Here is a 21,948-nt window from a genome sequence, read left to right on the forward strand (position 1 = left end):
CTGAGCCTTGCAGATGAGTGCGCGAGGGGCAGTGGAGGGAGGAGAGATGCGCGTACGCTTCTGGGAGCGGTCCTGCATATCTGCAGGGTGGAGGGTGGAGAGTTTGGGGTGTGGGAAAAGTAGAAAAATAAAGTTCATGTTGCCGATGATTAAAAACCGCGCACCGAGAATCTCAGACGTCAGTACACGTGGGGCTGCGGCTTTGGGCGGAATGATTCGGTCGGGTCTGTGTGTGAGCGGGGACGCTCTGCTGGTGCCTGGAGCTGGGTTCGCAGGGCATGTTCGGGCGTCAGGACTGAGCCACAGAGCTCGGGGACGCGGCGGGCAGGGCCGGCCCAGGGGGCGCGTGGAGGCAGCCGGGGCTTCTCCGGGCCACGGCCAGTCGGGGCTGGACCCCGCACAGCTGGCTCTTCTGGCCGTCCTGGCTGGCGGGGCGTCGGGCCGGGGCCAGCCCTGCAGCTGTTGGCGGCGCCCTGAGGTTCCGGATTCGCGCCAGGCAGCCCGTGGCCTCGTCCCGGACCTCGTAGTGTCGGGTTGAGGGGTGGTCCTTGTGAATAAGTACCGCTTCCTTCTCCCCAACCGGAAGAGCTGCCCTCTTCGTGCGTTCAGGCTTCCCAGATTCTAGCTGGGGAGAGGAATGTGTACGGCCGTGTTTTGGCTCAGACATTGCGAAAGACCAGCCTTGAACCTTACAGATTTGGGTCTCGGCTGTGGCCGTGGGATACGTGTCCTCTCGCCAGCAGTCTGATGGCGGGTGGCCCTGCCCCTGGCTGGTGACGGGGACGAGGCGGGGAGGCCGTTGTCACGGTCGGAGTGGGACATGATGCGCGTCTGAACTAAAGCAGGGGCCAGGAGTATAGAGGCGAGTGGCCTCTGGGCGGGTGTTGAGACTGTTGATAAAGGCTGTTCCTTCTCTTCACGTGGCCTAGGTGATGTGGTCACGACGCAGAGGGTCCCGTCCCTAAGTCTCCGCAGTTGATTCCGCCCGTGGGTCTGAGCCGCAGTCAGAGAACAGCTCCCGGTCGAGTGTGCCAGGTGCTTGGAAAGGTCGAATCTTGGAGCAAAATGTAGTTACTCACCTCATTTTATGGATGAGAAAACTGAGACTCAGGGAAAAGAAATGACGTATCCAGAGTCACAGACAGACAGGTTATAAATGACAGAGTTGGAACTTGAACTGAGGGCTGTCTGAAATCAGTGCTCCTCGTTGGCTTAAAAAAAAAAAATTCTGTCTTTAGCTCTTTTGGGGCAAAGCAGTTTTAATATAACAGTTGAAAATCCAAATGAGCTTATTGCAAAATAGTGGCAAAGGCAATCTGATGTAAATAACTTCATCTTGTCTGTGATTGTAATGTCTTGGGGTGAACATTGAAGACTTTGTAGCTTTTTTGACCGCTTGGTATGTTTTTGATTTGTACGTTGATGTCACGAGAAGATGTTAGCAAGGAAATGCTTAGATGTCTCGGGGCAGCATGAATAGCTCAAGGTCCACTGAGTTTAGAAATCCTCCAGTCATCAGAACTGGGGTGGTTGCTTCCCTTGGCTACAGGCATTTTGTCCGGGCATTTGGAGAGGTCCTGTCTGACTTTGCACGTTCTTGGAGGTTCCACAGAGTGCATCCTTGGGACAGACGGAACATCATTAGCACCTCTCTCCTCCAGCAGATTGACGTCTCCTCAGACCTGGGCTCTGGCGGGCCCCGAGGCAGTAAGCCTTTTTCTCCCGTAGGACAGTTTACCCCTGGTGCAGGAACCCCACTAAATCAAATTGTGTCCTTCACTGTGGCGTGGAGAGGGCACTGGGGAAGGATCTGCTGCCAGCTTTCTTTACCTGGCAGTGGTTCAGCTCCGTGACAGGCCTACCTCTGATTTAAACAAATTTGAGAAATATGTAAAGTTTTGGAAGCAGTTTTGCACTGATTTGATAAAAGAAACCACAAAACACTGCAGCGCAGGTGTTGAGAATGTTTGAAAGCTGATTGAGGGAAGCAGATGGCTTTAGTCAGTGGCATCCAGCCAAAAGAGCAGGTGCTGGTCATGTGACCGCTGGTTACCAGGGTAATCTGATTGCTCTTGGCGTGCAGATGAAAGGAAAGGGGCCCAGCGTTCAGCTGTAGTATTGTATAATTTGTGGCAGTTAGAGCGGAAATAAATGCTGGAAATGGAGCCTCATAGTAGGGGAGACTTCTGTCCATGTGTAGCGTAAACACTAGGACAGTTGGATGAAGAACTGTTGTATGGATTTTTTTTTTTTAATTTAAAAAATATTATGCTTTCCGTGGATCTTTTGGGGGCTTGAAGTTTTTAGGACACTCCTTTTATTTATTTATTTATTTATTTGTAAATTAAAAAGAACTCTTTAAACCTAACTGCTGCTTTGCTGTAATCTGAATTGTCGTAAGTTTTTTCCTTATGTGGCCATTTACTAGGCTCAGATATTAACAGAACAAAATAAAAACAAGCTCTGAGTATTTGAAAATGACTAGTTTATCAAATATTGTATTTATTCATTACAAAAATGCCTTTTAGGTTGTAATTATACTAAGTACTTTTGAAACATTTTACATGACATGCTTTACTTAAATAAAAGCATATTGGTATCTTGGCCTCTTTTCCTTTTGTAGTTGTTGGGATTGAGAAAAAATACTGTTTAGTGCATTCTGACAGCATACTTTTCTAGGAATTTACAAACTTAAATAAACTTTTCAAAGCTTTTAGAAATGTATCTTTTCTTTTCAAAATTTATTAGAATTTTAGGCTTTCTTGAAATAGTAAAAATAATTATTACTGAGGTTGGATTATTTGAAATGTTGGATAGTAAATGGTAATAATCAATATTAGAAAACCCTTGGGGCTGGGTTTTGGAAATTGGTATGGAAGGCAGCACCAAGTGTGCATTCTAAAAGAATGGCAAATAAAGGTTCTAAAGGTGATAGTAAACTTAAATTAAAAAAATTTTTTCTTACAGTTCATTCTTGTCTTTTGACTTATGTAACATTCAAATCCTATTAACATTTGATGGAAATATACTATGGAACGCGCACTTGAATTGCTGGGGTCACTTTGCTATATTTCTGTATTTTGGAGACCCAGCTTTTGAAAAAAAGGCCATCGTGACTACCTCAAAAAAAAGAAGTCTAGCACCAAAATCAAGCTGATTTTTACTTAAGGATACAGCGTTAAATAAATTTATGTAGAAGAGGAATTGCTATATATCTTGTTATGTTTTAAAAGGTTATAAATTGGATAAAAATGTATCTGAATGTTATAAAAGAGGACACCTAGTAGTACTGGTCAAGAAAAGGACTTAAACAGGAGTATTTAAAACTATCTGCAAGAGACACAGAAGAAATGATCATTATGTTCTAGTGTTCCTTGACAGTTTTAAAAACCATCTTCTGGTACCTTAAAAAGTTGATAGCAAAATGATTTCTTAATCCAGTTTTTCATTATGGCTTGGTGTATTGGCAGGGATCATGCGTTGTCTAGATGGACAAATGTATTCTGTGTGGTTTTAGGAGTTTTTGCATGCAGTTTTTCATTAGGTCAGATATCTGCTGAAGGTCATCAGTATGGGGTTTTGCTGTAAAAACTTAATTGAGAGTACTATTTAACTCTCGATGGCCCACGTGCATTGATTTATCAATTGTTATCGATACTTTAGGGATATTGATGTGGGAAATATAAGGCGTGGGGCGTACGAAAAACCTTGTTAAAAAGTGAACACTAAGTGATCCACTTTGAATTCTAGTAATAAGAAACCTGATTCAGAAGCAAGTGCTTTGAAGAAAAAGGCCAACAAGGGAAAAACAGAAGGTTCTGAGAATTCAGACTTAGACAAAACACCCCCATCATCTCCTCCTCCTGAAGAAGACGAGGACCCAGGTGTTCAGGTAATACATTATTCTGATCCCGAGCTGTGGTTGTTTAGCGTGGGTAACTTTAGCTGCATATCGAGTGCACTGAACCTCCCTGGCTTTGTTATAGAGCTGCCGTAGAGATGGCTTTATTGTCGCCTGGAACATTATATCCATAGTGATGAGAGCTGGGGGGGCCAACCCAGAATTAAACTCCTGACTTCTTGGTTTTGCCATCTTTGACTCTGTGATAAGTAAAACTGAGACTCTTCATTTATTTCTGTACATGTATCTTTTGATGTTTATGTTAGTGTTAACATAGTCTTAATATGTTGGTTCATTTAAAGCTTCACCCACATTTCTGATTTTCTGCTAAGTTTGGTTCCTTGTCAATTCTTTTATTTTGCAGAACAGAAAGTCCCAGTGTAATCTGTAGCTCGTCTTCAGGTTTCTGACATCTGACGGTCAGAGTCGAGATGTATTTGTGTAACCCTAAAGTTTCTGAACAAGTTAGTGACTTTCTGGACAGCAGCCCCACACAATTTGCCAGTGTTAGAGTCTCCTGGCTTTCGGAGACTTTTATAGGAATCAGTCAAAAAAACTGGCCCTGAAATAAACATCAGGAATTTAGGTTCTTGTGCGTAAAGTACACTGCCTTTGCTGATTGGACAGTAAGTAAGGGACCCCTACACGTGACCGTTAAACATTATTTCCTTGTTACGTTCCCTGGAAGCATGCCAGCTTGGTCCTCTGGGATGGCTGGGAATGTGGCTTCTGTGAATGACATCTAAGTTACCAAGGAGCAGTTACTGAGGATCCTGCTAGAAAAGCAAGCAGCCCCTGGAAGCGGGTTTGACCTTTTCTAATGGTTTGGTGCACTCTCAGTACTTCTCCCTGTACCTACTGATTTGCTTAAAAGTTAGAAACAAAGTACTTGCAATATACAGCTCTGTGCTAAAGAATTTCAGATAGATTTTGTGTGTGTGGGTTTAACTAGAACTCCCTGATATCTATAACTTCACAGAACGACGTAACCTTAGAGGACCTGAAAGGGCGGGGGGGGAGAGAGAGAGAGAGAGAGAGAGAGAGAGAGAGTGAGTGAGTGAGTGAGTGAGTGAGTGTGTGTGTGTGTGTGTGTGTGTGTGTGTGTGTGTGTGTAAATGAATGTGTTTCAGTTTGGTTTGGTTCTATAACTAACATAGTGATAAACTCTGGCAGTTAGAGTTAATCTTGTAATTTCCTCTAACTTTCCATATCAGTGAAAAGATATTGGGAAGGTAAGTAGCTATCTTTTAAAAAATTGTTTAGGGGGTTTTAAACTAAAGTATTTTTAATTATTTTGAATTTATTCCTTATGCCCACAGGTGTTTTTTTTTTTTCCCCTGAATTGCTTTTGCTTAAACTAAGACCTTTGTGCAGTAGTATTTGGACAATACTAAGAAGACTGTCACACAAGTCAAGAAAATTCTGTTGTTCTTTCACAAACACTGCTGTTTTTTACAAGTCTGTTTGCATTAACACAGACTCAAATGGACTTTATGAAATACTAGTGGTGTTTCTTTTTCCTTCTGCATTTCAGTTACAGAAAAATGCTAATCAATGCAAATGGACATCCGGGCATCCTTTCTAATTGGCTGGTGCTGAACTGTCACGGGTCAGACAGCTAATATCAGTAGACACACAGGTCCATGTTTCTCAGTGTCTCTTCTGTATCACAGCAACACAGGAAGTGACGCTGACTGCTTGTTTGTTGTATTTCTTCCTGTAGCACACGCGTAAAGGGCTTAAAGTTCTCGAGTTTTATGATCAACTTGTTTAAACGTTACTAAATGCCATGTCTTTTTTTTTTCTTTTTCTTTTAACAAACTGAAAAGTTTGTGTCACAAAGTACTACAACAGTGAGATTGTGGTAACACATTTAAATTTGTTCTTCAGCATACCTGTTTTAACTATATGAAACTTTTCTAAAACAATCCAAGTTTAACAAGTTGACCTGTTATTGTAGTGTTAATTCAAAAGTTTTGAGCTTTCAATGCAGTTGGTTTAAATGCAGTTCTTATATTTTATTTTGATTCCCCCAAATGTTTCAAATAACAATAGTTTTAACAGACCATAAAAAGCCTATTATGTGATAAATAATTTTATTTTATGTTTGGAAATTGGGAAAGGAACCTTGATATCCAAAAGAAATGAACTTAAGATCAATTATTATTTAGAAGGCAGAGAAGCCATGTAACATTTAAAACTTTCAGAAGGTTGAGTTCTAATTGTGTTTTGGGGTTTCTTTTACTCTTATGAAGTGACCTTGTATCCACTATTACTAACCCTATCACTGTTGCATAGATTTATAACACAAAGTTGATATGAGGGGAGACTTCCGTTATAAACATTATATTCACCAATATGCACATTTCTATTAGAAAAATAAACAGAAGTCTCTGTTTTTATTGTACTGGAACATTTCTTTAATATCAGAGTGGGATTTAGTGTAAAGTAGGTTTGTCTTAGACTCTGTCCAAGCTTAGACTCTGTCCAAGGATGTTTAGTTACTTGTGCTGCAAGAATACTAGGGCAGTGTGGCCCCAACCATGGAAACCTGATGAAACATCACAGTTGTGTCATTAGTAGCCCATTCTCCTTACAGTAATGACGGAAAGGTGAAACTGTAGATTCATCCATTTCCATTTAGTTAAATTGATATATCAAAAGAAATACAGATACTATACTAAATTTCACCAAATTAAAATGTTGTTCCTGATAATAGGCTTTTATATCTTAAAGAAACTGACAGCCAGAAGCAGGCAATGCTGAAGTGAGCAGAAGAGGCGGAGCTATTCCAGATCAGCTTTGGGAAAAGAGGAGGGAAGCCACATGACGTAGCCGGCTTCGGAGCCTCATTGCTTTCTGATTTTCCCTTGGAAAGGTGGAGCTAGTTACTGATGACTGTAATCCTACTAATTGCGTTTGGCATTAACATGTCCCTTTAAGTGCACTGTTTTAAGTGCTTTCAATGAATTCTCGTAGGAGATCTTCACAGTATACTGATGAGGCAGCTACTATCATTACCCCTAGTCTACAGACCAGGAAGCTGAGGTCCCTAAAGGAACTCGTCCAGGGTCACGCAGTGAGAGCCTGGCCTCATTCTAACGTGGGCACTCAGCTCCTGGACCCCCGAGGTCAAACTGCCCCTGGTGACGTGGGGCAAGATGGACGGTGGTAGGACCCCCTCTGGCCTGGGTGTCACCTCCACGTGGAACTGGTTATTCTGTGTGGGGCTGGAGAGGAGAGAAGGGTCAGAGGTGGAGCCTTTGGCCCACATCACCGCTCCCTCTCGTCTGAGCCGCTAGGAAGTCTGTTAATAAGATGTCCCCACCCAGCTCCCAGATACCTCCCGGCAGAGGGGTACATCGTGCCTCTGCAGCCCTGGCTGTAGGGCTGAGTTCACAGCCTCGAATGACCCGTCTGACGGTCCTGTTATACACAGTCGTAATGTGAGCTGTCTCACATCCCCTTTGAGAGCAGGGCGAACACAAACTTAATACAGTAAAATTGAGTGGTTCCCATTCTTTGAGACATGGCACGGGGGCTTGTTGGTCCTGACTTGTGCCCCGTAGGTCCCATGCCCGTCCCTCCTGAGGTCTGCACGGCAGGGTGATTTGCCTCTCTCTGCCCTACTATCCCAACTTTAAAATTTGAAAGGCTCTTCAGAAGAGTTTATTTCATAATTCTTAGAGAACAGTTAGTATCAGTGTTACTTTTCTCAGTATTCTTTTTATTTCTTCCATGTGCTTTGCCAACTCACCCACGAGTTGTAATTGAACAGGGTTTTAAAATTTACACGTGTCATTTTAGAGTTATCTGAGATGTCATCACATACACATATTAATGAGAAGGTTATTTCTGTCTGTTTTTAATTAACTGACAAAACTATTTCTATATCAAAAAGGTCAAGCCATCTAGAATTGTTTTGAACAAAAAGTACAGAATCCTTTTTTCTGCTCCATTCATTTCACTCTCCAGAATTAATAGCTATTACAGTTTGTTGTGTCTTTTCAGATTTTTTTCTGTTATTGAAAACATACCCGTATACATTCATTTTTTAGCAAATATTCACTGAGTGTAGGGAAGTAAACAGGATTTACAGTATGTTTCTCTGGAGGAGTTTATATATTTATCACCCACGCATACAAATAGATACACAAGGTTTTTTTGTAATCTTAGAACTATAAGCTAGCTATTGTTACTTGACTTGCTTTTCTTTTTACTTAACCATTTATCTGCTAGATGTTACCCAGATGCGTCATGTAGCTTACTAGACGTGCGCTTGCTGGGAAGGGGGATGGGCGTGTTTTACGTTTTGACCACACTGTCCTGCAAAGGTGTACTGCGTTCTATTTTGACCACTGGGTGGGAGCGGGCCCATTTTGCCAATAATCCTATTAATACTAGCTAGTAACAGTCCTTCACATTTTCATCAGTGCAGTAAAAAAAATTTTTTAAATTCCTTTTCCTAGTCACTCATTATAAATTCTGCCATTCAGTCCTTCAGCTCTTTAAAAATGTTCAGACTCTTTCTTTCAGGACCAAGATGAAAATACAAACTTTCTATTTAACTGGGTCTCTGAGATAGTTTTAGAACCTTGGATACTACTGTAACAATAGTTATCTAGAACTTTATTATTCACAAATTATCTTCTCATGCCTTCACTTTCTTTGACTTTTTCTTGTGGGGGAAATTTTTAAAACATACAAAACTAGAATAGTATAACGAACCCCTATATATCCATCACCCAGCTTCAGTATTGCCTTCACGTTTGAGCAACTTACCGGCTGAACGAGGAGGAAGATGTATCGTTACTTCCATGTCCCAGTTAAAGGTCACGTACCCGGGAGTGGCAGGGCCATCGCTGGCCGAGGCGCCTGGTTTCAGATTGCCCCCATTTCCATTATATTTGTTGCCACTGTGATATCTTCTGTGATTTGCAGGGTTAAAGTCACCAGCTTTTCTTTACGATTATTATTTTATAAATGTACCGTGCCATTCTGAGAAGGGGGAGAGCAGCAGCTTTCTAAACCCAGGCTGTTGGGTTTTCGTTTTAGAAGAGACGGTCCAGCAGGCAGGTGAAGAGAAAGCGGTACACCGAGGACTTGGAGTTCAAGATCTCCGACGAGGAGGCCGATGACGCAGACGCTGCTGGGAGAGACTCGCCCTCCACAACCTCGCAGTCGGAGCCGCAGGTGAGTGGCCTGTGCAGTTCTCGTGTGCATTTCAAAAGATGGGCTGGAGGGCTTCCCTGGTGGCGCAGTGGTTGAGAGTCCGCCTGCCGATACGGGGGACGCGGGTTCGTGCCCCGGTCCGGGAAGATCCCACATGCCGTGGAGCGGCTGGGCCCGTGAGCCATGGCCGCTGAGCCTGCGCGTCCGTCCGGAGCCTGTGCTCCGCAACGGGAGAGGCCACCACAGTGAGAGGCCCACGTACCACAAAAAAAAAAAATCAGAAGATGGGCTGGAAATTTTATAGCTGGAATCTGAGAAGTTCAGTAGAAGCGTCGGACTTTGAGCTGGGAACATTCGTCTCGTGTTGGTGAACACGCTATGGGAAATTAGTCCTTTAGGAGTGTCTTTTAAAAAGCCCCGTTCACTGGGATTTATTTTTGTACAAGCCTGTGATATGTAATTTGACACAATTTTGGAGAATTAATGGTCTTTGTTGAGGATGAGGCAGACCTAGGATGCAAGGAGGCTGAATTTACCTCGGAGAGTTCAGTGCCGTAGCTTCTGGGACTTTAATACACCACTCAAGCTTGTCTCCTGCTGCTTGGCACTGTAAGAGCCCCTTTATGAAATTATTGCCTTGTAGTACCCAGCAGGGCCTACTTTATTCTCTGTGCCATGTAAGTGATGGATAAAAGAGTTTGTATAAAGTATGGGTAGTAATGGAGGATTGATTATTGTGAAGATCTTCCCCCCACACACACAAAAGCCCTCTTCTTACTGTTACTGTGCTTTAGTTAACAAACTGGTAACCCATTGAAAAATATATTAAATACAGTTTTGTATTTTATTTGGTAATTTGCGCTCTGTTGTTATATAGCGTTTTATGTGACCTCCATAGATAAAAAGCTGCCTACAATAACAGAATGATGAGTATATTAACCCCATGGGTCCAGACGAGGAAAAGTTATGTTTCTGCTGTCACGCAGAGATCATTTTCTCTTAGCAGCTGGAATTTCTGAACGCTCCTTGGCTTTAGGGACCCATGCTAGTCCACACAATTAAACCACATAATCGTGAAGTAATAAACACAGCTCTTCCTTTTGCCTTTCTGCAAGGGAGATTTTTGTTCTTTTCAGTCATATTCCCCACTGGTGATCGTACCCAGTGATTTAAAGGGTATGAACTTAAAGGGTATGGAAGGAGGTGCAAAAGGGAATGATTTCTTGCTTTTACAGCTTAGAATGAAATACTTTCTGTTTGGATTCATTCATTCCACTTTATGTTTTAGGAATCTGTTGATGCAGATGGTCCAGTGGTAGAAAAAATTATGAGTAGTCGTTCAGTAAAAAAACAGGTAAGCACCGTGTAGAGCTATCAAAACCTGTGGTGTGTGTGTGACTCTTAAATTATTTTTTGCTTTATAATTTCCTTTAAAAATTTCACTGTTGGGCTTCCCTGGTGGTGCAGTGGTTGAGAGTCCACCTGCCGATGCAGGGGACCCGGGTTCGTGCCCCGGTCTGGGAAGATCCCACATGCCGTGGAGCGGCTGGGCCCGTGAGCCATGGCCACTGAGCCTGCGCGTCCGGAGCCTGTGCTCTGCAACGGGAGAGGCCACAATAGTGAGAGGCCCGTGTACCACAAAAAAAAAAAAAAAAAAAAAAAAAAATTTCACTGTTGAAAATGAAACTTCTGGTGATGTTTCTAATCCTGTCTGATTTATTAGTCCAATATCAATCTTTGGGATGTTCAGCCCAAAATGAAATTAAAATGTAGCAAACAATCAGTGCTTTATTACCCCATTTAGAGTAGGCAAGAACTCAAACGTCTCAAAAGAAATATATTAGGACTCCTAGAGTTGTAGGCTGCCGTTTTCATAAATATTATTTCCGAAAAATCATGACCATGAATCTATCTCTCATCTCTCTTAGGGAGATCCCTACCCCAGCCCCCCACCCCCCGGAAGATCTCTTTATCATGTTAGCAAGTAGCTGTTTTCTCATACTTTTCATATGCAATTGAAATATTAGTATTCTTTTGTTAGCGCAGAAGTGAAATACAGAACTATTTTCAGTGTAATTTTTGAAGATAATGTGACTTATCCTTCCAAATTATTCGGAATTCATGCTGATCCGCGAAGGTAAGCCCTAAGTACCTGTCACTAGCCTGGTGCCCATGTCACTGAGGGGCAGATACACGCCGTGACAACAAATTCCAGGAACACTGCATCTTCTTTTACTGATGGAGACTCCCCATTTCCTCCCACCCTTCTTGCCCAGTTTGAGAAAACACTTTACTTTGAAGAAGCACGTAGGCATCCAGATGCATTTACATATTCCAGCAAACCGTGTTTGGTGTCTCTAGAAAATGGTCTCCTTTAGACATAGGTGACTGTCTTCTAGCTTGAATCATTGTCAAAGGCAGAGTTGTTACTTTTTATTGCTTTCAAGGTGTGTGGAAGACAACCTCATTGTTTTGACATGTAAAATAAGCTTTTTTTTTTTTAAAGATGTAAAGTGTATACAAAGTGTAATTTCCAGGGAGAGAGATGAGGAATGTAGGAATTATGAGATTTAAAGTGAGCTTCTGGGTTTATCAAACAGGAAACGTTGACTATTCAGATACTATCTAGAGATCCTTGAAAATGGTATTGCACCAGCCGTAAACTGCTCTTTACCTTTGCTCCAATACTCTCTGCTTTTGTATTGTGTTGTTCAAAGTATAGATTTTTATCAGAAGATAAAACTCTGGTTCAAACAAAAATAATCAAGAACAACATGTCAAGATATTTTCATAATGAGTGTAGGTAGTGGGAGTGTATGGGGTGTCTATCTGGTAGCTCTTTGAACCTGAGGATTTCCTCTCTGATGAACATAAAATCTCAACCAAATTTCCCACCCGTTCAAGCAGAAATGAGCACTATTTAACTAATTGGAAAGGTTGCATTTTTGTCCTTCTAATGACTCTAGAACTGTTAACTTGTGAATTGTAGGTATATGGCAAAATTTGAATGCTTGGTGTACTTTAAAGAATAATCCCCTTCAGCGAATTGAAGTGGCTTGTTTGAATAAATAGCACGTGGTTTGGATGGGATATAATAATTTTCATTCAACCGATAGTGCTTCAGCAGGCATACCCAGCAGGTTTGGGGGTTGCAAATTATAATTAGCTCTGTTATTCAGAGCTGCTTAGACTACGCATGATGTAGGGCATCACTTTTTCTTTCTGTTTTGCCCACCGGAGGGCATTTTTTGTTTTTTCTTTCCAACCCTTTAAAGATAGGTACCCACAGTTGAGGAGTAGGTATTGCTGCCACTTACAGATGACCAGGTTTATCTTAACACAGGAGATTAAAAATCACTGTAACTGTACTTGAGGGTAGAGTATTTGTTGAGTAGGTGAATTTTAGGATGGAGAAAATTAATGGGAAATTTCCTCTGGAAGGAGAGATATGCCTTGAGGTATGATTTAAAATAAGAAAGAGGTATGGAGCCCATTGAGTCGCTTGTAGATTAGTGGCATTTCATAAAGGGCCATAGAAAACCATTAGAAGGTTGTAAACATTAGCAGGTGCTAACTTTTTAAACTGCTCATGTTCTCCAAATAGTTACTTTAGTTATCAGCTTCAGTAATATTGGAGGAAAGTGTAGCAGATAGAAGCAAAAGGAAATTTGAGATTTTCCCCCGGATTCTAGCTATGCCTGCTGGTCTGTTTCCTATTACCATGAATAATGGAAGACATGGCTGTGAGAAGGTGCCTTTGTCTCCCACTGGCAGCACTGTGGAAACTGGTTAAGGGCTCAGAGCCTCCCCAGCATGGTGCCGACACATAGTGGGGACAGTTAACGGGTTTTGCGATCAGCTGACCTCGTCACTGTAGCCTGAGAAGCATCAGCCGTTACGGTGGAGTCGTGCAAACTCACAGAACTCATCCGGCAGAACCTCCCTAACTCCGCACCGCGTGTTACATAGGGATGGCTCAGGCACTTATGTTGTTCTAAACCCAAATCAGTGTGCGTGAGACCCAGTGCAAGGGACATAGGTGGTACTTGTATTTGAATTTCGAGGTAGATTTTAAGAATGGACTTTTGGATTGTATAAAGGTTAATTTTCTTCTTTTCCACATTTGGTCATCATGTAGCCCCTTCTGCTTTGAGCCATCTGTCTTTGGGGGAAAACAGTTCAAATCCTTTTTGTACCAGAAGGTCAAAAATAGTTTTGAAAGTGGATTCTGTATTATTATGTCCTATTTTCTTCCTAAATGAAGTATGATTTGGCATCTCTGGTAGAATATACAGCAGGTTGGGCCAGAAGTAGGAATGGATTCATACCTTTGCTTTATTGTTACCTTTATCAAGGCGCTTTCTCATTCTTTTGTGCATTGTTTAACAAAATTTCTGCCTTTTCACACTACAGTTTAGCTTTGTTTCCCCAGTGTGACTGCTTAATTTAGTAATAGGATGCTTGGGAAAGGTCATTCATTCTTTCAGGCCAACAGGATTATCATTTGCTGAACGGCTGTTTTAGAATCCAGGTGACCAGAAGAGTTGATTTAGTGCCTGGTCAAGGTTTCTGTTTCAAGTGAACAGTGGAACAAGTATGGTTCAATATGTTTGGAACTTTCAATTTCATGTGAATAGTAAGGATTTTGACAGACTGCTTTAGGAGTCTCATGAATGAAAAGATACACACATTTCTCAAAACTAGTCTATCGAGCACATAAAATTACTTTAGAGGACTCTCAAATTTAACGGTAACTGTCCTAGAAATAAATTTGAGTGGTGTGTGTGTGTGTGCGCGCGTGCACGCGTGCACACACACACACCTGCAGAAATAGTGCCTTGACTCAGTTATGCATCGGATATGCCCATTATGGAAAGGCTTCGGAACACTGGGGCATGGGAGGTAGAGGCTGGGGCTGTTTTCAGCTGTCAAGAGAGTCTGGTCAAACCGACTGCCGTTTAGTGCGTAATTAAAATGATGCTCCTGAGAGCTTAGGAATGCACACACTTTTGTTAATTGTTTTGCCCTAAGTAAAGCAGAAGAGGCCAGCGTGATAATATTATGAAATGAAGGGCAAAACAGCTCTATTACAGCTCTCTACTTACAGCTCTGGGAGCAAGAAGCTGATCCAGTATGTGTGGTCAGTTAAACAAAGCACAGGGTTCTAATTTGGGACATCCAAGAGAAATAGGTCCTGGGACAGTTCTCTACAAGCTCCAGGTGCTACTAAATGAGGTCTCAGAACCTGATCACCTCCTCCCAGACAGCCTGAGACTCTCTTGTTGAGATCTCCACAGCACACCCCCAGAGGCGTAGCTGATCGTGATGAGAAAATGGGTGTTCACGAGAGTCAGGGGCAGACAGCTGATGGCGTTAAGAGTCGGAACTTTCTGGAGCAGAATCGAGACAGAATGAAAACTGCCCCTTTGTTCAAGAGTTGATCTGTGTGCTTTGAGGCCCACTTAGAAGTTACAGACAGTGAGGCCACTTAGAACGAGATGGAAAGGGGACAGTACGGGAGGAAAGATCCGGAAGAAGGAAATCAGGAGATAACAGAACATAGAAAGGATAAAGCGTGTCTTTTTACTACCTCAAAGGTAAGTAATTTTGAAAAACTCTTTCAGAACTGAAAGAAATATAGTTAACATCAAAAAAGCAAAACCAGTAGACCAGACGTTTGAATTCCACTCGAGGTTTGAATTTCCTGATATGCTATGAGAAGCATCGCGAGATCTAGGCTCACCCTGGTTCCCCATTCTCCTCGGCTGACCACAGTCTTATCTCTGCCTTTCTACTGTGATCTCCAGTTCTGTGCAAAGATAATGTGTCTTGAAATGGTTGCTGAAATGTGGGAGTGGGACGGGGTAATGTTAAGGGCTAGAAAAATGTCAGGCGAGTTCGGGATGGATTGTTGCTTGAATCGACCAGAATTTACCTCTACAGTGATTGCAGGTTTATATCCCTGCTCTTGAGGGTACCCAGCAAACATTTCTTTTCAGCTTGGACACCTGAAAGTCTGGGACATGCCACAACACTGTAAAGCAACTATACTCCAATAAAAAATAATTTAAGAAAAGAAAATCTGGGGATACAGATGGTTTTCTGAACACGTGGATTTAAGAAGCTGCTTTAGGGTGATGACCGTTTATAGATCCATGAGGGCAGGATCAGATATTAATGGGTTTCGACCCCTCTCCTGAATATCCTGTCTTCTTACTGGTGGTCTCTAGGCAGATGGAAAAACTGCTTAAAATTTAGGTTTAACTGATACGTGGGAGACTTTTGAAGAAAAGTTTTAAGCTCACAGTCTTTGACAGTAGGTCGAAGATTGGGGATGGAGGCTGATCCTAGGCTCTTTGAGCAGATCTGGTGCCAGGCTGTCACCCAGTGAGAAGTCTCTGCTCCTTTGTTCGCCCTCTGCTGTGTTCTGACTTGCCTTAATTTTCTTTGCGGCACCTCTGAGGCAGTTTAGCAGCCAAATGTGACCCTCAAGGCAGGTACTCTTGTAAGAGTGTAAAAGCAATCTCTAGACATCTGTAAGTGGTGTTGATTTTTTTACATCCCTGATTTATCTGATCAAATGTTCCAAAAGAACATTACATACTACAACTTGTTTAACAGCCTACAACCAAGAGGAAAAAAAAATATTGAAAGAGATGCTTAAAATATTATATGTGCGGTATCTTCTGCAGACATTACAATAGGCAGGACCAGGGGAGACGTTCGAGATAATCTCGCCGCTGCACCCTTGACTTGCTGATGGGTCACGATTTTAACCTCACCTCGGTGTCGTAGTTGGAGTGTTAATTTTATTTGGCTTGCTATGTGTATGTGACATCTTGTTTGAGAGATTTTAATTGTACCATTGAGTCAAACTGAAACTGTGAATAGTGATACACTGAAATTACAGCCTCGGAACAAGGTTTAGATTTAGATGGTTTCTTGTTTAGCGTTATTAACTATATGGAGGAATAAATGTCTTTTAAATATTTTAAAACATTACAAAACCCACCATGTAAAGTTGCCATGAGGCGGCCAAAAATAATCCATATGGCATTCAGGAGAGCAGTGGCTAATTGGCTGCTGCCTGAGAAAATGGTGCACTTGACGTCTACTTAGCACTGTGGGTTTGGCAGAAAGCCACATTTGGGGTCAGGCTGTTGTGAATGAAGCTGCATGTGGTTAGGGACGAGCTAAAGCCACGCACGTCTGAGGAGCCGGAGCCCATCGGGTAGCGCGCATGGTCCGCCCTCATCCCTCTGGCCTCCCAGCAGCTCACCACATGCTCATCCTTCCAGGAGCGAGCGCCCTGTGCCGCTTCCGCGATGCCTGTTTGTGCCCACACGGGAGTAAATCATGACTTTGGAACATTCTAGTAGATGGTTTCAAGTGCATGCCTGAAATTTTCCTCTGTTGCAGAAGGAATCTGGAGAAGAGGTAGAAGTTGAGGAGTTCTACGTGAAATACAAAAACTTGTAAGTACATTGTGATTTCTTTTTTTTTCCATGGAGGAATATATTTTCAATGTACCAAATTTTAAAAGGTAATCAGGAAGTTTTGTTGTTTTTTTTTTTTTCCATGCACGCACGCACCAGGAAGTTTTTTTTAAAACAATTGGCACCGGGGAAATTCTGGTGTGGTTTATTCAGTGCCATCTGGGCCGTTGCCTACTAACTTTTCCATCTTTGATAGTTTATCAACTTTATTTTTCTGCAAAATGTGTAATTGGTGTACAGGCTGACTAGCTTTTGTGTATAACCAAGAAGTTCTTTTTAGAGGGGATGAAAGCTCATACAATAACAGAAAAGTGAGGAAAGTATTATCATACCTGCCTGACTCTGAGAATGAATTTTGCTCCGCGGGGCTCCCTGCCTTCATATTTCACTGGGATGCTTGGCACCCGAGATGAGAACTCTGCTCTCAGGCAGAGGCTCTAGGAAATCGTGACATCACTCGTGTTCTGAAATGCAGTGAGCTATGATTTTGTTGCTCCGTTTCCATTTCTGATTTTTGTCTAGTGAATTTGAATTGCATAACTCTTAAGAAAACTGCATGAGAAACCACTGTGAGTTGTTCTGACTGTAGATGGAAGCTGGATACTAGGGCCAGGCACACTCTGACGAGGCAACCTCGTTGGAAGCATCAGTAGCCATCCTGCTGAGGAGGACAAATAACAATCACAGAACAAGGACAGAAATATTTATTGATAACATAAAAGTTAAATGTACTGTAAACTTTTTAAATGTACTTTAAGCTTTTTGAGGCAAGGAACTCAAGTACCGTATTAATAAATTCTAGGGTTAAAGAGAGGCTTTGGGGAGCTGTCAGAACAGCTTAAGAAAATTTACCCTACCCTCGAAAATAAAAGCATCAGGCCTCGTGGTTTCTGTCATTCCCCCCGTTGCAGTTGGCACTGTGTTAATTAACGGACGCATTTCTGACGTTTGCGGGCAAAACCTTTCACCAGGTAAAAAGATGAAGGAGTCTCTTACCAGTGTTACTGTAAGAATTCAGTGAAATGAAAAATGCTCAGCAAACATTAGATGCTGTCATCGTTCTGTACTCAGAGCACGATGAGTTTACACATGTGCAAGTTATGCACATGGCATGGTTTCAGATCGTCTTATAAGGAGAGTGGAAAGACCAGATAAGGAGGAGAAAACGAAGTAAGCCGGAGAGACAGAGAGTTCTCTGGCCGGTTGATCAAATCACACTCAAAGCACAGAAGTTTAAGTATCGATTGCCAGGAAGTGGCACCACGAGACAGGCACCCGTCCCGGTCAGCGTGTGGCTGTGGGAGGTGAGGCGCTCGGTCTGTGGGAACCATCTCAAGTCGCCTGCGCACAGCCCCAGAGCTGGGCCCGGGCTCCCTGCCCAGGTGCCACTGCTGCCAGCCAGGGGAGGCGAGCCACCTGTCTGCCATCGGTCACGTGAGATGAGGCAAAGCAGTGCTCAGAAGTAGCTTTCCTCTCTGATGTTATCGAGATCTAAGGGAAGTTAACGTTTCCATAAAATTAAAAGTTTTTCTTAACCTTTCATTTTGACATGATTTGAGATTTACAGAAAAATTGCAAAAACAGTGCAAAGAATTCCTGGTTTTCTTATAATTAAAAAGTATCTTGTGGAAAGATGCTTTGAGACTATTACGCATGACAGTCGCTAAGTGGTGATTTAACGATTCCATTGTTCCTCCTGAATTTACTGGTCGGGCTTCTGCTGTTAGGAAGAGCTTTACCTTCTTACCTGTCTGCTTATTTATAGCTGTGTGGACTTGCGGAGTCTTCTTTCATTCAGTGCGTCATAGTTCCTTACCGTCCTACCGTTACTTACTTTGCTCACATTATCCCAGATCTGGCCGGTGGGAGCCCCTGCAGGCTGTCTCCTCCCTTCCTTTTGTCTTGTCCCCATCCTTCTTCGCGCTCTTCCTTACTTTCTGGCACCAGAGGATGTTCCTAACCCATTTGCAACTTCCCTATTTAAGTCCTGGAACCGATCGTTTCTCTAAGGAGCCTTGGTTGTTTTTTACTGGAGAAGGGCATTTAGAAACCAAGATTTGGGTACTAGGTGTGCTCATTGCTGCTGGGGGGGTCATTGCTTCCAGACCTCTCAGTGGATGGGGCTAGGAAGGGCATGCACGTGCATGTGTATATATGATATGTATGTATGTATGACATATATACCTACATATGTTCCACACACATATATGTTTGTTATATATACTCACATGCACGTCTGTCTACCTACCTCCCTACCAACAAGGAAAACCAGTGCCTTTATAGTGATACTTCCGATTTTATTTCAGTACCACAGGGTTCATTCTGTTCTTTCCCCTTCCAATATCAATAACTCCATTCTTTCGACTATGAGAAACCTGGCTCCTGTTTCCCATAGTATATTTTCTTATTTGTTAACCCTAGGGTGTATAGGAAGTGCTTTCAGAATTACTAGACCATATTTCTGTGAAAAAGAAGCCTGCTAACTAGCGTTCATTCAGTATTTGTTAGGAGTTCTTCTGTCTTTAGCCTGATGCTGTAGAGGCTAAATGCTTTTTCCCGTATTTCCTCAGGTTAGTCCTCCTCCCCGACCCCCTTCAGTGCAATGTTATTTGCTACTCAGTTTGGTTCATTAGTTTCTGTGTTTGGATTCCATTGTAGGCCGCCCCCACCCCCATCCTTGTTGATTTTCTTTTCTTTTGCTTTTTGCTTTTTTCCAAGTTCATGAAATATTAACACGGTTCAGTAGTCAGAACTGTACGCAAAATGATGCCCAAAGAAGAGACGCCATCCTCCCTTCCTTTCCACCTCATTCCTAACTTACCTTTTCATTAATCCCATTTCATTTATCCTTCCTGTAAGTTTTGGCATGAATGTGCAGATAGATACTATTATTTCCCCTTCTTCCTTAAACACAAAGGAATAGCATCAGTACACATTTGCACTTTGCTGTTTTCACAATAGTACGTATGCTAAGTTATTCAACATCAGTTCATAGCGTCTTCCTCATTCTTTGTTACGACTGCCTAGTACTCCTTTGCATGGCTGTGTCATAACTTATCCAGCCAGTCTCCTGGGTATGCCGGCATGTAAATGGCTTCTCATATTTCACAGTTACAGATAATGCTGCCATATATATTCTCATGCCTGTGTATTTGCGAATTGTTGGAGGCATAGCTTCAGGGTGAATTTTTAGAATAGGGATTGCTAGATCAAAAGGCATACATAAATGTAGTTCTGTTAGACATCGCAGAATTCCCTTCCAGAAGTGCTGTGTCAGTTTGCATTCCTACCAGCAATGTAGGAGAGCACCTGTTTCCCCACAACCTTTCCAGTGTAGTGTGGTGTGTTTTTTTGTTGTTCTGTTTTTTGTTATTTTTACTTTTTGTGGGAAGTCGTATTTCAGTGTGGTTTTAATTAGCATTTTCTTTTATTGTGAGTGATTTAGAACATCTTTTCATAAATGTAACGACCACTTTGTATCTTGTTCTGTCAATTATGTGTTCCTATCTCTTGCCCATTTTTCTATTGTGCTTCCCTCCGTTTTTAACAGTGCTTTATATATGTGGGATATTAGTCCTTAATCTGTGTTATATGCTGCAGCTATCTTTTCCCAGTTTCCGTTGTCATTTGGCTTTATTTATTGTTGGTTATAGCATTGTAAGTTTTAAAAAGTGTTTTGTATATTGAGATTTATTGATCTTTCCTTTTATAGGATCTGACTTTTGAATCATAGTTAGAAAGCCTTTTCCTACCCCCTGGTTAAAGAGGACTTTGCCATGTTTTCCTCTAGTACTTGAATGGTTTCATTTTCTCTGTTTATTAGGTGCTTGATCCACTGGTGTTTACTCTTTTGTATATGGGGTAAAGCACGACTGATTTTTTTATTGTTTTCCAAATATTGTTGTTCCAGCACCATTATTAAAAAGCCCATCTTTGCCCGGGTGATTTGAGATGCAATCTTTATCATGAACTGAAGATACATATTTATTGTATCCATATCTGTTACTTATTCTAATCCTTTGCTCTGTCTCTTCACGAGTCAGTAGCACACTATTTTACTTGTAGAGGATTTATAGTGTATTTTAATATCTGATTTATCTAGTTTCTCCTAAGATGTTTCCTTTTTAGTGTTTTCCTGGATGTTTTGCGTGTCTATTTTTATATATAAATCTAGCATTCACTTGTCTAACTCCATTAAAATGGTTGTTTATATTTTTATTTACATTGTGTTAAATCACAAATTTATGATTTATGATGTTGAGTCATGCTATCTAAAAACAAGGATGTCTTTCCAGTTGGTTCAACTTGATTTTCGTATCTTTTAGGAGGGTTTTAAATGCTTCCTCATGCAAGTTGCACACACTTCTTGTTAAATATATTACTAAGGATTTTGTCTTTGTTGATACCGTAAAAGAGGTTTTTCCCTAATGCGATTTCCTCTAAGTGGCTGTTATTTGTGTGAATGGAGACATTTGACTTCTGTCTGTTAATTTTATATCCTGCTGCATAACGGAATTATTTTATTTTATTATTTGAATTAGTTTCCTAATTGATTCTCTGGGGTTTTCCAGTTATGCAGTCATGGCATCTGCAAATAAAGATAGTTTTACTTCTTGTTTTCCAATTATCACTCCTCTTGTTGTCTTCTCTCATGTAATAGCATTGGCTAATGCCTGGAATATGATTTTGAATAGTAGTGGAGATATGGGCACCCTTGCCTTGTTTCTGATCCTAGAGCAAAAAGCCTGTGGTTTTTCTCCATTGAGTTAAAGCAGAGCCACTGCCAGAAAGTTTCAGCCCAGTTTCCAAGAGGGAGAGCAGGGCTGGACCCAGCTGCTCAAGTGCCTGTGTCTCCCTTGTGGTCACCCTGGCAGTGTTTTACGGCAGGTTCACCTCAGCCGAGACAAGGGTGCTGACTGCACACATGCCTTTTTCTGTCCAATAATTAGGAGACTAGACTAGGTGATTTTCATAATATTTGGTTTCGGTTATAGCAGTATTGCAAATTATTTATTGAAAATTTGGAAATTACAAGTTGAAAGTAGAAGATGGAATACTTGCAATCTTACCACCCACAATGATCATTACTAACATTTTGATGCATTTTCGTCTAGTCTGTTTTCTCTCTCTCTCTCTCCCTCTGTGCGCAGGGTTTCTATCAATTCATATCTGTACAAGGTATATGTATTTTAAAGTCCTTATCTCCCTTGGTCAATTGTAGAAGGACTAAATCAATCCTACCTATGAAAATGCATATTAGACGTTACATAAATACAAATGATGTGATATTTAATGTCAGAAGCCTTTTCCATATCGTTAATTATTTTTTGAGAGATTTTATAGTGGCTGCATAATTTCTAAGAGTAGTGGTACCTTGAT

General features: G+C 41.7%; 1 protein-coding gene across 4 annotated transcripts in view; it reads left to right on the plus strand.

Annotated features, from left to right (window-relative positions):
* The window catches only part of CHD7 (chromodomain helicase DNA binding protein 7), a 173,135-nt gene that overhangs the window by 101,901 nt on the left and 49,286 nt on the right, over positions 1-21,948 (plus strand). For all 4 annotated transcript variants that reach the window (XM_060128597.1, XM_060128598.1, XM_060128599.1 and 1 more), the window contains exons 4-7: positions 3,751-3,892; positions 8,957-9,094; positions 10,362-10,427; positions 16,493-16,548. In XM_060128597.1, the coding sequence (XP_059984580.1) occupies positions 3,751-3,892; positions 8,957-9,094; positions 10,362-10,427; positions 16,493-16,548 (402 nt within the window). The remainder of the gene's footprint in view (positions 1-3,750; positions 3,893-8,956; positions 9,095-10,361; positions 10,428-16,492; positions 16,549-21,948) is intronic.

This window comes from Lagenorhynchus albirostris, chromosome 17 (assembly GCF_949774975.1).
Source record: "Lagenorhynchus albirostris chromosome 17, mLagAlb1.1, whole genome shotgun sequence".
Lineage (NCBI taxonomy): Eukaryota > Metazoa > Chordata > Mammalia > Artiodactyla > Delphinidae > Lagenorhynchus > Lagenorhynchus albirostris.